This window comes from Camelus bactrianus, chromosome 7 (genome assembly GCF_048773025.1).
Source record: "Camelus bactrianus isolate YW-2024 breed Bactrian camel chromosome 7, ASM4877302v1, whole genome shotgun sequence".
NCBI classification, from domain to species: domain Eukaryota; kingdom Metazoa; phylum Chordata; class Mammalia; order Artiodactyla; family Camelidae; genus Camelus; species Camelus bactrianus.
The window spans coordinates 33,010,832-33,027,651 of record NC_133545.1 but is presented as its reverse complement, the minus strand read 5'-3'; the positions used below and the strand labels follow the sequence as shown (position 1 = coordinate 33,027,651).

Genomic DNA, 16,820 nt, shown 5'->3' with positions numbered 1-16,820 from the left:
TACAGTGGCCAGAGATCCCTGTCAAAGGAAATTATATAGAAAAATCTAAAATTGGTCATTATACAGTTGATCCCAGCCCTTGCCAAAAAGATCCCAGTAGAAAGACACACATAACCTTAAAGGGACAATTTTTACAATGTATGTGATGGCTTTGGATACTTCTTCCATCTTTAATGAGAAATATTATATAAAAAGACAGACTTTGACTTACATTGAAAGAAAAAAAGTATGATTAAATTCTAGGTCAATACAAACACAAATAGATACTTGTTTTACAACAATAACAATGTCATGAATGAACCTAACTAGAAACCCGACAAGGTCTGAGTTCCTGTCCTTCCTATATCACAAATATGGTATCTGGGGCAGTGCTTTTCAAGCTCCAGTCAGGACCCACTAATGAGTCATTAAATCAAGTCATTAAATCAAGTTCTTTTTTTTTTAATGAAAAAGAATAGAACATCATAGAAAGTATGAGCAAATATTGTATCACTATATGAGTGGGGAGTGATGCTGGTGGTATCAGGAAATTAAATATATTTCCTATTATGGATGAAAATTAAGCAAGATTAAAAGCCACAGATCTAGAGTACAGGCATATATCATTTTATTGCACTTCATAGATGCTGCATTTTTTACAAACTGAAGGTTTGTGGCAACCCTGCATTGTCAGATGATGATTTGCATTTTTTCAAGCAATGAGATATTTTTTAATTAAGGTATGTACATTATTTTTTAAACATAATGCTATTGCACACTTACCAGACTACAGTGTGGTGTAAATGTAACTTTTATATGCTCTAGGAAACAAAAAAGTTCATGCGACTCATTTTCTTGTGATAATTCGCTTTATTGCCACAGTCTGGAACTGAACCTGCACTATCTCCAAGGTATGCCTGTAAGTCACTTAACCTCTGTGAAGCTGTTTTCTCATCTCTTACATGGAAATTATCATTCTACTTTAGAGTAGACCCAAATAAAGTAATTTCACAACATTCTTTCAACTATAAAACACTGTATGAATATGCTATGGTTACAGCATTTTGGTTGGGTTTCCTTAGAGTTTAATGTTTCTCTGCCACATATGCTCACGGCATATATCACTGTGCTAGAAACTTGGACATACTGTATCAAAGATAATTCTAAAAGTGTGGTCTCCTAAAAAACGGAGATAGAGACAGGAAAGCCTTAAGTTTCTTGAAATTTTTATAATCTCCTTTGTAGTACTTACCATACAGTCTCTGGGAAAAAAAACCAAGACTAAAGAGGAAAGGCAGCATCTCTGTGTTACTGTGGGACCTTGTGAAAGAATCATCACTTAGGAGAACGACCAAGAGAGGGAAAGGTTTACAGGCTATTCCCACAGGAGGCCAGATCAAGCACCTCAGCCCTTCGAGGTACTTTCCTCCGAGGGATAAATCACTCCTCTTTGTTTCCCATTGAAAGTTTAGAATTCTGTGCCAGGCTCTCGACTCCACAAACAATTCCAGGCGGCACATCATTATTTAGCTAGACATGTCATCTGCACACATCCTGGTACCACAAATAGGAAACATGTTAAGACTGCTAGCTGATAAACTGAGAGCAGCTAAGAGGAAAGGTACACTCCCTCATAACTCTCCCACACAAGCTACCATTAAAGCACACTTCTGCAGGAAAAGACATTCTAAAAACCCTGAGTAAATAAGAGATGGTACTTCTTCCCCTAAAATAGAAGGGGCTTTAAAAGGAACAGAATTCCTACTCACTTGAGTCCAAAAACCACCCCAGAATAAATGGAGGACAGGAAAGTTTGTGAGGACTCAGGGGGACTGGTATTGTAATACTTCATTTTTTCAATGATATTTGTGATCTGATCAGCTTGTTCTGAGTTTCGTTTCTTCTAAGTCTCATGGATTTTTTGCACTGATCAATCCAGCCCATATTCTCCCTCTCAGCTTAATCAGGTTCACATATGTAAAACACCTGGTCAGGTCAAGCGGTCCCATTTGCTGCTAAGACTCACTTGCTCACCTGGGAATAAGGTGTAAACCCCCACTGAGCAAATGAATGTATAAATACATCTGCAATGGTCTTAATTTTGTGACTAAGTCCCACCACTTTGGTGGAGGTGGTGGGGGGCAGGGATGACAGATGAGGACGTGCAGAAGGCAGAGAGTGAACATGAGGAGGGTTGTGAGGGGGCGACCAAGAATGGTTTTAGTCACGGCCCATGGAGTTCCTACTGGAGAGAATCACAGGGATTGAAAAAGTGAGCAACCAGCACCTTGGTTCTGGCAGCTTGCCAGGTAGCTTTTGCTTACCTGGGATCTCAACTGAAAACTATATGGGATGTGTCACAGCAAAAGTGCCTTTCTCATAACAATCTCTGCACAATGGAAATGTTTCTCTAACCAAAGGACACATTTGTTTGGAAGAGCTCAACAGAATTAGTAGTGAGAAGGACCTTGGGTATCATTCAACCCTGATGCTGAGACCCTGAAAGGTTAAGTGACTTCTCTAAGGTCATGCAGCTGGCAGCACTGTCTAGACTAGGAATCAGAGCCAAACAGAATCTCCCAAGAGATTTTGTTTAAAATATGCCTATCACTGTGCCTACTAACATGTTTTTAAAGAGATAAAGTTCCCTATCAGGACCTAGCTTTATCACTATACCAATCTAATTCCCTAAAACACTTAGGCGTAGGAGTAAATAGACTTTTTTTTAAGACCATTCCTCAATTAAATGGAGGAGACAGTGCCCACACATCAGGTTTGAGAAGGAATTTCTCTCTGATACACCTTACTGCAGGTATGAAAATCAAGTAATTTTATCCATGTTTACAGTATGTTGCTTGATATGGAAACACTAATATATAAAGACATAATTTTCTTAGACAAAATTGATGACAGGTAAAAAGTATCATATTAGAAACATACAATTTCCACCAAGGAAACTTCAGGTATTCAAAGTTACAAAGTTCATTTATTTCAAAGAATGAGGAAACCGCATTACTACTACACCTGATTTGTGATCATAAAATACCTTTTCCTTAGTATTTATAAAGAACTAGACAAGAAAAGCACATCCACCAACCAAGTTTAAAAAAAAAAGATAACAACTTCCAGCACAGGCAGCTACAAATAGTGCTCTTCATGGTGAGAAATAAAGTCCACACATAAGCATCCTAGCAAAATTTTCACCACAAACACATACACACACACACCTAACAGATGGATTCTAAAAAACTGCTAAGCATTCCCTAAGCCAAATGCTCAAAATTAATAATAAAAGATGATTAACATTCCCGTAAATGTGTGATATTGTATAAATGAGGACAACAGACCCCTCTCTGCTCTCACCTCACTCAGCCTCCTTTTTCCAAATGTCTGCTCACCCTTTCACCTCCCCTGACTCTGCAACCAAATCACAACCACCCAAAGGCGAGGTGTCTGTTGCAGCCCAAAACACTTGACTGATAACATCCGGTTTGCCATTCCAGGAAATCCCACAGTGTGTTTTAAGCCTCTGCCCACAGCTTGCAAAGAAAGGTGAGAGAAGAACTACTCGATACCAGCACCCAAGCTGTGACCTGGCACATAAAGAAACCAAGAAAATAAATCCCATCCATAATCTGTATAATTTAACACTTGGAAGGAAGCAACATCTGGGATCAAATCCAAGCGGGACAGTGTTGCTGGATGTGTCTGTGCTTCTTGCACTGAGTGATAAACCCGGAGACAAGGGGACGCTCCGGTTCCTCACCAGTTCAGCAAATGTCAGTTCAGCAAAGGCAATGTCTTTTCCTAGCAAGGGTTAATCTACCCTAAAAAGGGGGGCAAGTGAAGAGAAGGAAACATCCACTCTTTGCCAGTAGAGTGCCTGGTAAAGGCTCCCCTTACACTTGGAAGAGAAGGAAAGCTGGAACCTTTTCCCAAAGGTGGGTCCAGGACAAACTATTGTCTTGCTAACAAGTCAAAATCCAGAATGAAAGCGAGTAAAATATAGGGGAACGACTGTTTAATCATACAGTCCTTTCGGTGGACTCAAAGTCGTATCCCCAGGCGAAGTTGGAAAAAAAATCTTCTATGACTATTGACTCCCTGGAAAGCTTTCCAGATTTCTTAAATTACAAGAAAATGAATTTAGAACAAAAACAGATACCTACATATCACCTAAATCACTAGATCTATACCCCAAATTGGGGGAAAAAATAAAAAACACCAATCAGCAGGAAGGGAATTATAGGAAACAAAGATTGTTAGGAAAATCCATAATGCTCTCTCTCTCTTAAATCTTCTGAGAGGTTATAATTGCATTTGGCTGCTGCAGGCTTGTCAGAGAGCCTGGCTTGTTAATAATCATAACCCTAAAAGGAGTAACTGTCAAGGGGCGACCCAGCTGAAATCAAATAACAAAAAAAGGGAACTGTAATCGGCCTGAAATGGGAGGAGGGAAAGGAAGGGAGACTCCTGTATTCATCAGTCAACATTAATGTCCTTTGTTGTTCACCTTTGCACAGAACAACAAGCGCTACCCTGCTCCTTTTCCTCCTAATACCAGTGTCAGGGTAGCCCTTTCCTAAAAGCCTCGAAGACCCAAGCTTTCCGATTCCCCCTCCCTATTATCACTCCACAGCTGGCTTCCACCAAGCCCCCCACCCCCACCCCGCTCACTCCGGGCAGAGAGGGTAGTCAGAAGTAAAAACATTGCTGAAATACCCGTTACCCTCCAAAGACCAAAGCGGCGCAGATGTTGACATTTACCAATCCCCCCGCCCCTCAACACACACCCTAACCCGGGATGGGAGGGACGGAGGGAGAGGGGAGGCTCAGGCCGGACTCTGTCAGAGCGGCTTTTTAGAGGACGGTGCCACATTCCGCACTCCGGGAATGCTGAAGGGAAACAGAGGGAAGGTTTTGCGCCTCCCTTCTGTTTTGGGGATGTTCTCTCTGCGCGGTTCTTGTTTTCACCCACTCTACCCTTGGGAAATCGTCGCAGCCCTTGCCGTCTTTGGGGAACCAGGATAAGGAGGGAGAGGAACGCCGTTCACTCTCCACTTCCAACTTGACACACACACACGCCCGGTCGCCACTCCAAACTCCGCAGGCAGAGCCCGCAGCGGGTGGGCTGGCTGCGCGCTCCCTCAAGCGGTCCCTGCGCTCCGGGAGCCGGTGCCGGGAGCGCCGGTCCGCCGTGGAGGGGCAAGACCCCGGCGCGCGCTCCTCTGCCCGGCGCTCACTGGGCAAAGCCCCGAACCCGCAGCGCGATGCCAGATTAGGCATTTCCAGCCGGGTGGAGCGTGAGGGGCGCGGGGGGCAAGGACGCCAAATACGCACCCGCTCGGGCCAGAGAGGAATAAAAGTTCGCCCCGCGGAGACTCACCCACGCCGTATTTCTCGTGCTCCGTAGGTATCCACATGGCTAAAGAGGGGTCCGGGGTCTTCGGGCTTTGTAATCCCTGCTCCCCTTCTCCAGCTCACAACAATGCACAGCTCCCGAATAGCGGCTGCAGCGCTGGAGCCCGGCGGCTTCGCGCGGGCTGAGGGCTCTGGGTAGGGTCTGTGCTGGAGGCTCCCGAGCCCGGCGTTGACACCGCTTGGCCGAGGCTGCGCCGCCCGCCGCTCTCCCGGAGGCGGCTGCTCACAGTCCTCCGACGCGCTCCCGAGAACCCGGCGGCGCAGTCATTGTTCTGATTCACTGAACTAAGCGAACACGCCGGGGCACTCTCGGGCGCACCCCCCCGCCCGCCAGCGTCTCTTCCAGCCCTCCCAGCCCAGCGCCCCACGCAGCACGCTGGGAATTGTAGTTCCAGGCCTTTCCATCCCGGAAGGGGGCGTGGCATTAATGGCTGGGGGCGGGGTTACGTTCCGCTCACCGCGTCCTATTGGCCCAGAATATGTCAGCGCGGCGTGGGCGTGAAGGAAACGCCGCAGGGATGAGGAGTTCGCTCGCAGTCGCATTTCCATTGGTTCCGCGCCTGGACGCGGCCCTCCCCTTTTTTTTTCCTCGGCGGCGTAATGGCTGCTCCCAAGACCCAGGGGACTGCTACCCAAGGGGAGGAGGACGGTGCTGACAACCGTGGCGGAGCCGGTGGTGTCAGTTATGAGGGTGAGTACGGGGCCTCTGAATGGTTTATCTTCCTTTTTCTCCAACCTGAAGGGCAGCTGACTGCTGGGCGGACCCCAGCTCTAAGGCCACCTGGGCGCGAGGCTGCCACGCGCGGGGCCCAGCGGGACGGGGTGGGGTCTTGCTTGATGGGGAATGTCTGAGAGAGAAGAGAAAATGGGATGGAATGACTTTCTCCGCAGCCAGGGCAGTTCCCTGGGCGTTTGTTCTACGTTTGAAGCTCTCACCTTTGCGCTTGCTGCCAAGTAGATGTGGGTCAAGTCAGGTTTGCGCGAGTGTGACTGTAACTCTGGATTAGCAGCTCTTTTTCCTTGCCCCCACCTCTATTTTGTTGGTTTGCCCTCTGAAGATTTGTTTTATTTGGGTTCGAGCGGATTTCCAGTTGTAGACTGGTCATTGCTCTCCGCTCAACAGATTTTCCCAATTGCTGCCTGGAGCGGTCTCCGAAGGGAAAGTGCGTGGCTCTCAAAGCTTCACCTGTCGCTCGTTGTCTGCCCGGGGCGTTCCCCAGGATTGAATGTGGAGCTGGGTCCTTAGATCAAGAGAAAAAGAAATGGTACTTTGCACTCTTGTCTTCAGAGAAAATCATCACAGCTGCTTTGGCTTTCACCTGACTTTCATGTTGTCCTCTGATCTGGTATAGAGAGCCAAAACCAAACTTTGAAAGCTGTATGGGGGTTGTCTTTAGAATTCCTGGCCCCATTCTTTTACCTTTAGCCTATTTATCCCCACTTCACGCCCTGTTTTTTGATTTGGTATGTAATTTGACACAGCTAGTTGTCTTTTTCTAATGGACATGGTTTGGGACTTAAATCTGGTTTTCTGTCCATGTGGGGGTTTTTTTTTTTCTTTGTTTTTGCTTTCACAGTTAAATTGACGTTTAGTCTTAAATTTTTGTCTCAGCACAGAGATAGTTCTGTTTCTTCCCACCTCTCATCAGTGGAACCCCCTAGGTCTGAAATTATTTCACTACCTCTACCAAAGAAATCTTTGGTAAACTTAATACTTAAATATTGAATTGTATCCACACCCTAAACAGTTCGTTTTGGGGTTGGCCATGTAGTCACCTCTGATCTGATAGTAACATACTATTCAGATTCTCAAGTTTCCAGGGGGATACCTGTTTTACATTTGAAGATGGAATCTTTGGTGAATTTATCTCACTCATAAAATAGAAAATTGGGTATGCCTTTTAAAAACATTGTAGAACTTTTGAATATCATCAGTTACTATAAAGTTATAAGTTTTCATTATAAAAATTTCAAACCATTCAGAGATGTTAAAAGTCAAATTCCTCCACACAGTCCCACTCCCAAAGGCACCAACTCTTAGGGGTTTAATGTGTGTTCTTTCTGATACATTTCTATATGACACACATCTGTATGGTTTTAATTATTTTTTTAATAAAAAGGGATCATTCTACGTTTACTTAAAGATCTGCCACCTTCTTTTTCCCTATGATCTATTGTAGACACTTCCATATCAGTACACTTTTTGATTCATTCATTTTAAGGACTGCAACTATCGTGTTTCATAATATGGACGTGCCGTACTTTAACCATTCCTTTGCTAATGAACCTATAGTGCGGCTTTAGTTTTTCAATAATGTAGTGGACAGCCATATATATATGTATATCCTTGTCCAATAGTGTGTACTTCTTGAGAAATTAGGTCAGAGGTTACACACCTTTAAAACTGTGATAGATGTTAGATTTGCCTCTTAACAGGTATGTGTAGACATTCCTTCTAGTAATAATGAGTGTCCTTTTCTCTGTATCCTCACCAAACAGTGATGAGCATCATGAATCCAGAATCAATGTTTCTATGACTGTTAGATTGAATTGAGTAACTGATAGCATATTTTTAGGTTCCAGGTTGTTTTCAACAAAAGTATTGAGCACCAGTGAATGTACTGTATCTGCAACAGGAAAAAAATTCCTCACCCTGGTTCAGAACTGCCCAGCATTTTCACTAATTTATAGCAGTCAGTGGGAGAGCTTAATAGTCAATTTTTACAGAATTGTTATAAGGTAAAGTTGTAATTAAAAATTCCCCTTAATAACCTATGTATCATTCTGTGACTTTACCCAAATTCTTCAAAGCCTACAAGGCATGATACAAATTTTGGGTGGAAATGATGATGTTAAAAGTATGCATATTCATATTTCTTTTTATGCAGCCACTTCAGTTATCAAGTGTGTCTTACCCTGTAAAATCATTAATTTCTTGAAAATTGCCTCTTTAAGAGGTTTCCCTGTAGTTCTATTTAAAATGTCAAAGTGTGTGTTTAATATTTGGGGGCAGAAGGGACTATGGAGTCTTTTTTAGAAATCCTTGCGGTTCTACAAGATTTCTGCTAAAATGAGTCACTGGGTGGTGTGCAGGCAGGTACAGGACTTCCCTGAGATCCGTCTGCCAGACTTCCCGAGGCTCCATCTCTGTCCAGGGAAGTCCCTGGTCTTGCACCACACTGCTTTCCAAACATTTGAACAGAGACTAGCATTTCATATTGTCCCCTCAAATTAAGAACAGATAATAAGTAGACTCAACACTTCTCTCACTTGGGGATGTTACTGGGGAGATTTTTCTGATGGAAGTGATTTCTTCTGACAGTGTTAAACTATGCTTCTATATCCTAATATCTTGACAGAGTCAACTTTTTTCCCTACGAATGCATACCCAGTAGATGATGGTCATAGTCATGCTTCTTTGGATTTATGATGCTTTCCCTCTGGAGACCTTATAACTCCTTTGTGATGTCTCTAGAAGAAATGGAGGTAGCAGGTGGTGTCAACTCCTCATTCTTGTATTTCCTATTTTGATAAATGGCATCCAGCCTTAGCTAGAAACCTAGGAAGCACCCTTGATTCCTATCTTGCCCTCAAGTCCTGAATCTGATCTGTTACCACGTCTTATTTTCTTGTGCCTGAAGGAATCTTTTGAACATGTTCCTTCTCTTCATCTCTTAGAATAGCCATTGTTCTGTTTCTGACTCTCACTATCACTGCTGAATTATCTATGCCCCCACTCTCCAAACTGTGTTCTTGGGGACCAAAACCTTGTCATTTGGTTTTGTTTGCTTAACCCTGTTCTTCGCATCTTGCAGTGTTTAATAAATATTTGACCGGAATTGATTGTAGCCTGGATGATTGCAAAACCTTCATGTTGATCTCACTGACTCTTGATTTTCCCTTTCTTAATCCACGTTCCAAAACGCAACTGTATTCATGGGTCTTCACTTCAGATCTTCAGTGTAACTCTAATGCATGGCATTTAAGGTTCTAATCTCCTTTTCCAGTCTCATCTTCAGTCACCCTGCTTCCTTTCCCAAATCTCCATTATGACACTCACCATATCAGACTGTAGTTATTTATTGGCAGTTTTGTCTACACCCGTAGACTGTGAACTTCTGGAGGTCAGCAGTTGTCTTATATTATTTTTGTTATACATCCAGTGCTGATCAGAGCTGTGTGTAGTAAGCACTCTAACAATGTGATAGATTCTGTTTGAAATTTATCCAAAATACTTGGAATGACTGCTGTTTTAAACAGCAGAATTGAAGTAGAATAAAAAACTGAGTAGATATTGTATGCTTGTGAAAGTTATACATACCAGCTGGAAAATGAAGAATATCATCATGAAGGTGGTCAGAGGTAATCATAGCATTTTAGCATGATTTTTCATTCTTTAAGTCAAGTATTAATGTTTAGATAATGACAAAAATTTTAAAAGAATACTTCAGATCTGTCCTTTATAATCTTGAACCTGTAACTGAGTGAACTGCTACACAGACCTTGAAATCTGTCTTCCATCATCTATATGGCTCTTATCCAGTTTTCCACAGGTTGTTATCTTACTCCCAGCATTATTGCTTGAGTCCAGTCTCATATATTTGACAGGACAGTGGAAAGAGGACTAGACCCTATCTTGGAAAAACTATTTAAATTTCAATTCTGACACTGTAGCTGTGTAACATAGATTTATTTTATATCTGCTATGTTTATGAAAATACAGATATACCTACCTTGCTGTTACTGTGATCATTTCATTGAATTATATATTTATGAAAGCCCGACATACTTCCTTTTGTAAAGTTGGAACTCAGTAAATATCAGTTGCTTTTGATGTAAAGTTATGCCTAATTGAACTATAAAACTGCCTTCTCTGTGATTTCACTTAGGAAGCAATCTAAATTGTAGTGCAACCGAGGGGAGGCTTAAGAATGTGGTGGTGATAACTGCTTAGGCTGCCCAGGCATTCCTAGGGGTTGTCAGGGTGTCTCTCGGTGCTCTGTACTGGTATTGCAACTATGTGCTCTGGAGGCCCTTTATATTATCTTTTATACCCTTTCTCACCCCTACCCAGTGCTGCCCCCTCATATCCAGCTCTTCACACATACACCCACATTCAGAGTCAACAAGAAGCTCAGATAATCTTACATACCATCCTGGTATGTAAGGTAAAAGCCAGAGGATGTCATGGAAGAAAAAGAATTATAGAAACCTAGTCTTGCAGGTTTGGTGTAAAGCTCTGAAGGGGACTTCTTTAGAACATCCTTTTGTTTTCCTTTGAAAAATACATGGGACCCAGCTTTCAGGATATTAAGAAGAGACATTGCAATAATATAGTACTGATGGTAGCTAACATTTGTTGAGCAGTAGCTATGCCAAGCACTGTTACAAATGCTTTTACAGATCTTATTTCATTTTGTCTCACAATATCCCTGAGATAAATATTCATATCATCCCCTTTTTATTTACAAGTAAAGGAAACTGGTGCAAAGAGCAGGTTGCACAAGGTCACACTGTAACTGAAAGAGAACTTTTATCATATTTTCTATTATAAAGATGTCTCATAGTAACTAAATTCCATTTGATGAGGTCTGAAACAGACTTTCCTTAAACATAAATTTATTCTAAAGCTAGTGTTACTATAGAAAGGCAATATGGTATGAGAAAAGAGTATGGGTACATTTTGAGGTCCAGCCAGCTTAGGATCAAATCCTGGGTATTTAACAGCCACAGACAAATTAAGCAACCTCTGAATCTTGGTTCCTCATCTGTGAAATGGGTAATTATCATATCTGTCTTGCTAGAATGTTGAAATGATTAGTGGGATAATAGATATAGTACCTGGTCTTCAGTAAATGGTGACTTTTATTTCAGTCATAAGTATAGACACATCTTGGCATATGTACCAGAGGTGGTACACATGATGATTTTGAGTGCTACAACCTTAATGTGTCTTTTCCATTTTATGACCAGGTTTCTGTTAAGGTATTTGATAGGTACTTACTTGTATCAGACACTGAATTTATGTACATTTCTCATTGTATTGACATACACTTTCTGTTCATGCAAAAGAATGGCTCCGTCCTCCACAACACACACTCTTACACGTCCTATCTTGAAAAACCGAAGATGGTATTGACCAGATTCATGTAATAAAAATTATACTTTCTCCTAGACATAAATCCATGCGTATATAGAAACTAGAAGTGTATGTAAACTGCCCTTCCAGCTGTTGAATCTTTAAATGCTTCTGTTAGCTGTTCTTGGAGAACTTTCCCACAGAGTAAAGGTTCAGTTTTGCTGTGATTTATTTAATAAACTTATCAGACTCTGAATAGATTGGCATTTCACTGACAGTACCTTGAAGAATTTTCATCTCTTGCTGAAACAAGTGTGTTCTACTGATTTCATTGACCCAGAGGTGTGCAGGGCAACTTTTTCCAGAAGTGGTGATGGATTTGACTGATCAGTCTTCTGCCTTTCTTTACATCTCAGTCAGTGCTCTTTGTGACCAGTGTCATTTATTTATAAGATAGTCTACTGGGGTTGGGTGCTATCTTTAGCAGTAGGAACCAAGTAAAGTTTCTAAAATTAAACAGGACTTAAACCTTTACTTCATTGAGGGTCATGGGAGAGGTTAAGGTGTATCAACAGTTGAGAAGTGGTAGAATGTTTTAAGTCACGAAAGCTAGTGTGGGATACTTTGGGGCTTTCTTTATGTGTAGTATATTTAAATTAATCAATACATTAAGTAAAAAAGTGTAGAAGGAAAACCTGGTTTAAGAGTCAGAAATCTGGATTCTGATCCTGAATTTGCTACTTTGTAGCAGTATGAATTTAGAGAAAATCATTTAACCCCTCTGAGCCTCAATCTCATCATAAAAATGTTGCAGGTAAGTAAGTACCTTGCTGATATTATTGGGAGGTTGAGTGAGGCAGTGCACGTGAAAACACTGTAAACTTTGATACACTGTGAAAGGGTAGGGAATGAATGATGCCGATGAAGGCCTATCATGAGTGGCAGTGCTGGGTCTTTGGAATTGGACAAACTGGATTCCAAAGGAGCTGTCAGTTAAAACCTGTGTGACCTTGAGAAGTCATGTGATCTCACTGTTTTCATGACAACTGCTGTTGCTACTACAATGATCTGAAGATAAGACTTTAAATTTGATTACAGACTAATTAACATTAGAGTTTGGATCAAGACGTATTCCTGATTTTATAATATGTAAACCCTTTAAGGACAGAGACTGTCACATATAGCTTTGGATTACCTCATTTGATGTTGGTTGAGTGGTGACTGTGGATTGTCTTCATATCGGGTGCTATGTGGGGTACAAATGAAGAAGAACCCCTGGCCTTATCCTTGGGGACATTTCAGTGTAATTGGTGGGGCTCCGTATTCATATTTTACCAGAGCTAATTGGAGAGTCCTTTCTGTTTCCATATTACATTCTGGGAAGAAGTGGATACATTTGAATCTGCAATTTGTATTCATTTGCTGAGGAGCTGAGCAGAGTAATGCTTCAAAAGAAAGGAAATGCATGCTCCCTCTCCTGGTTTCCCTAACACTGTCCTTATTTTGTGTTTTTTCTTAACTGAAAGATGAACCCTCCCCCAAGTAATTACAGAGGCCCTGCCTTTAATTTCTTTTTAGTGTTTTTACCCAAAAACTAAAGAAAGACTTAAGAATTGTAATTGTGGTTATTTATTTAACACAATCTTCTGTTATGTAACAAGCTGCTATTCACCAGTAATAGCCAATTAGAAAAGAAAATATCTTGTACCACAAATTGTAATTACCATTATAAAGCAATTAATAGGAGGAACTGTTGCTGAACAGTAACATAACATCAATCAAGCTATCTTTGCTAAAGCACCATACAACTAATTTTCACAGATGGAGGAAGGGAGAGGAAGGTAAAAAAGTCTGAAAGCTTATTGAAATTTCTTACAGACTAGTTGATGAATGACTTTAGAAAGCATTGTAAATATGCACGCACATGAAAGAAAGTAATACTGATAATCTACTGGGACTTTGGGTTATTATTCTAGCATCAATGATCATAGACTATACTGCGTAGTGGAAAGCCCACTGGACAAGGAGTCAGAAGACCTGGGTTTTAATCCCACTTCTGCTTCTGACTGGCTCTGATTTTAAACAAGTTTGCACTCCTGGTTGAGATTTCCTGGTTTGTAAGTGAGAGAATGTGTTTGTATTAGCATCCTTTCAGCTGATCTTCCAAATATCAATAAAGGCAAGAGAAGAGAGGCCTTACAGCTAGGGGACCCAGTTATCCATATCCTAGAGTCTGTGTAAAAAGAAAAAAATGTACCTGGATTTTCCCTTAAGAATTACACATTAGTTGCACATGTGAATGTCATTAATTAGGTGTATAGAGTTGGAAAATTCGTGGAGAACCACTGGTGATAGATAACTTCTAGGGTCTCTGAATCCAAGAGATTATGGATAGATCATTAGGATACATCCCATCTCACCCCATCCCCTCTCCTTACCATGTTTTAATAAATGATGCAAGTCTGGAAGAGCTTTGATAGAACTGAGAATTCGTTCATTCAAAAATTTTTATTAAGCATCTGCTTTGTGTAGGCTTCTGTATTTTAGATGCTGTGGAATACAAAGGTGAAAATAAAATAGCTCTTGCCATCAAGAGTCTTATGACCCAACCAGGAAGATAATAAGTAGAACTTATTAAATAACTGTAGTACAAAGTAGAAAGTATTAAGGACCGTCAGAGTGATCAAAATGGAGTTGAGCAAGAAAGATTGTGCCCAACAGGTAGTACTGGGCCTTGAAGTTGAAAAAGATTTGGACATGCAGAAATAAGGAAAAGCGTTATAGGCCTAGGCAAAGGGAGGGGACAATAGAAAAATTAAGGTCATATGCAGCAGGTAACAAGTCAACTTGTTTTGCCTGGAGAACATGGTAGGTAAATGGGAGCAATGAAAAGAAGTTTGGAAAGGTGAGTTGAAGCTAGATCACAGTCTCAGTGCCTGACCTCAACTCTGCAGACTTGAGGAAAGGGAATGACAAGATCAAAGTATAATCTAGTAACAGTGTACTGAAGAGGTAAAGTTGAGTCAGGAGGCACGGGTATTTGCCAAAGCAAGAGATCATGAAGATTCATACTACACTTTAATAATATGCCCTTGTTAATAAAGTCAGGTGATCCATCAGTCTTGTAAGGAAATTCCTAAGATTAGAAAAATATGTCAGGACAGAGCAGGTTGTATATGAAGGTTCTTTCTTTGATAGATTAAAGTCTGCTTGGGCTCTTGTCATAAGGAAAGCCCAGAGAGTACAGGCAGAGAATCTGTAAAGATGATAAAACAGGCATCAGAGTATAGGCAGGAGGAAAGATCTGGTAGCAGGTAGTGTTAAAGAAAACCAGAGCTGGACATTAAAGTGGTAAAAAGATTTTATTCAGCAACTATTGCAATAGAAGGGAAGACACCTCATTGTAGAACTGGGCTCATTTCCAAATTCAAGGAAAGGTGAAGATTTTTAGAAAAGGAGCAGGTTGAGGGGGTTGGGTGATGGAAAATTACTAATAGGAAACATCAGGAGGATGGATGCTGGAGGAACAGAGCAAAGGTTTCATGTGCCTGCAGTGGGGAAAGCCAAATTCTGACAGTGGAAGTTTGCAGCAAAGTCAGAATTTATTGCAGGGTACCAAGCGAGGGAGTAGGAGACAAGCCTCAAGTCCACTCTGACTTGGTCTTTGAGTTGGGGGGGTTGTAAAGGGGAAGAACGAAGAAGCTGGGGGTAATCATCATCTTGTGACATTTCTATGACATTTCTTAATCATAGTTTTGGGAATTAGGGTGTCTCTGGTTTATGATTCTCTAGCCAGGTGGTCCGTGGCTCGGGGGTCTATTAGCTCTTCTTGCCCTGGAGAACGGCCTGAGTTTGTACATTAATGATAATATCAACAACAGCAATTTTAGTATATCAGCAGTGTTATCAACAAGAACAATTATAGTCATCTGATTGTGGTTGAGTAGTGTTCAGTTAGCACAGAATTGAGGTCAGATGGGGACAAGAAAGGGAGTAAAGTTTTGGATAAAGAGGTTAATTGTAAGCTCAGCAGGGCAAATCCATTTTAGGGAAACATGGTTTCACTGGCTAAACAGACTGGACAGGATTCTTGCTGAAGGCCAGCCAGAGTAATATCACCTGGAGGATAGTAGAGGCTAAGGAAGCCCATTAGAAATGAAGGATGGGGGATTCCCTCCAAACTGACTTAGCAGGATTCTTACTAAAACCTGGCTATGCAGATCTAGGAAAGTCTGGTTGAGAAAAGGGTTCAGAGGAGCCTGACTAAAGTTCAGTCAAGGAAGTCTTTTTCAGTAGCAGGAATACAGACACAAGTAAACTGGACTTTAGAGACAGGACTCAAGTCAGTAAAAGGCCTTGGAGAGACATATTAGAGGAACATGTATTCTAGGTGAGGCATCAAGTCAGGCAGTTTGTGAAATCAGGGCAACAGGTTGAAGACTCATTTACTAGAAAAGTATACAAGTTGAGGCTTATTTCTAAGAAATTAGTCATATACCCAGTAACTAGGATCCCAGACCCAGATGGAGATGAAGCCAAGAAGACTGGGTTGATGAAGAGCCACTGGCTTGAGGTGGTCCCCTGCTGGAGCAGAGCCAAACTGCTGGTGAGCGTAGGGACCCCAGCCGTGCTGAGTGGCAGTATTGGCAGGGGCCTGGCTCCAGGCAGCTCATTACAGTTGCCCATATGGCCACTGAACTCCTAACCCTGAGCTCATTAATCCTGAATAATCAGCCAGTTGTAATATAATTCTCAAGTATAGGGTGATAATACCCTTTCGTTTTCATGACCCATAGACTGCATAGGTATTTGATGCCACACAGAAAGATTCCTGTTCTTGATCTTTTTCCTTTTGAAACATCTTAGAGTTTATTGACAAAATAGATTAAATTATAATGTTAATTATTTCCCCCGTTAATATGATATATTTAGGTATCAGTTTCTATAGTTGTTTCCATAAGCAGAGCAAAATCCTGTTTTCCTTTCATTACGTGAAATCCAGGTACATTGAACCATACACATTTACATGTTCTTAGAGTCTAAATGAATTAAAAATGAATTAAACCTCTAAGTAATGTACTGAAAAGCAATTCATTTCTTTGCTGTCACACTTTTGAAATACAATTATAGAAAATTGTGTTCTCATTTTTATTCATCTGAGTGATAAAAGTAGGTAGGGCTAATGTAAACTTAGTATGCTATTCATGTTTTTAGGGACAGTATTTCAGGACTTCATAGAATTATAAGACAGAAAAGGTATTATAATACCTTTTTACACAAAGATATTGTCATGTATAAATACTGAGTTGAAGTTGGGTAGCTTTATTACTTTAGGACTTTA

General features: G+C 41.2%; 2 protein-coding genes across 3 annotated transcripts in view; one reads left to right on the top strand and one right to left on the bottom strand.

The window, feature by feature from the left end:
• Positions 1–5,769, bottom strand: part of DOCK4 (dedicator of cytokinesis 4) — a 405,568-nt gene extending 399,799 nt beyond the window's left edge. Inside the window, exon 1 of the mRNA XM_045511159.2 lies at positions 5,366–5,769. Within this exon, the coding sequence (XP_045367115.2) occupies positions 5,366–5,402 (37 nt within the window). The 5' untranslated portion in view covers positions 5,403–5,769. The remainder of the gene's footprint in view (positions 1–5,365) is intronic.
• A 164-nt stretch (positions 5,770–5,933) lies between these two features.
• Positions 5,934–16,820, top strand: part of ZNF277 (zinc finger protein 277) — a 99,035-nt gene continuing 88,148 nt past the window's right edge. The window contains exon 1 of one of the 2 annotated variants that reach the window (XM_010947647.3): positions 5,934–6,091. In XM_010947647.3, coding sequence (XP_010945949.1) covers positions 6,001–6,091 — 91 coding nt within the window. In that variant the 5' untranslated portion in view covers positions 5,934–6,000. The remainder of the gene's footprint in view (positions 6,092–16,820) is intronic. The other variant, XM_010947648.3, reaches the window with a different exon arrangement.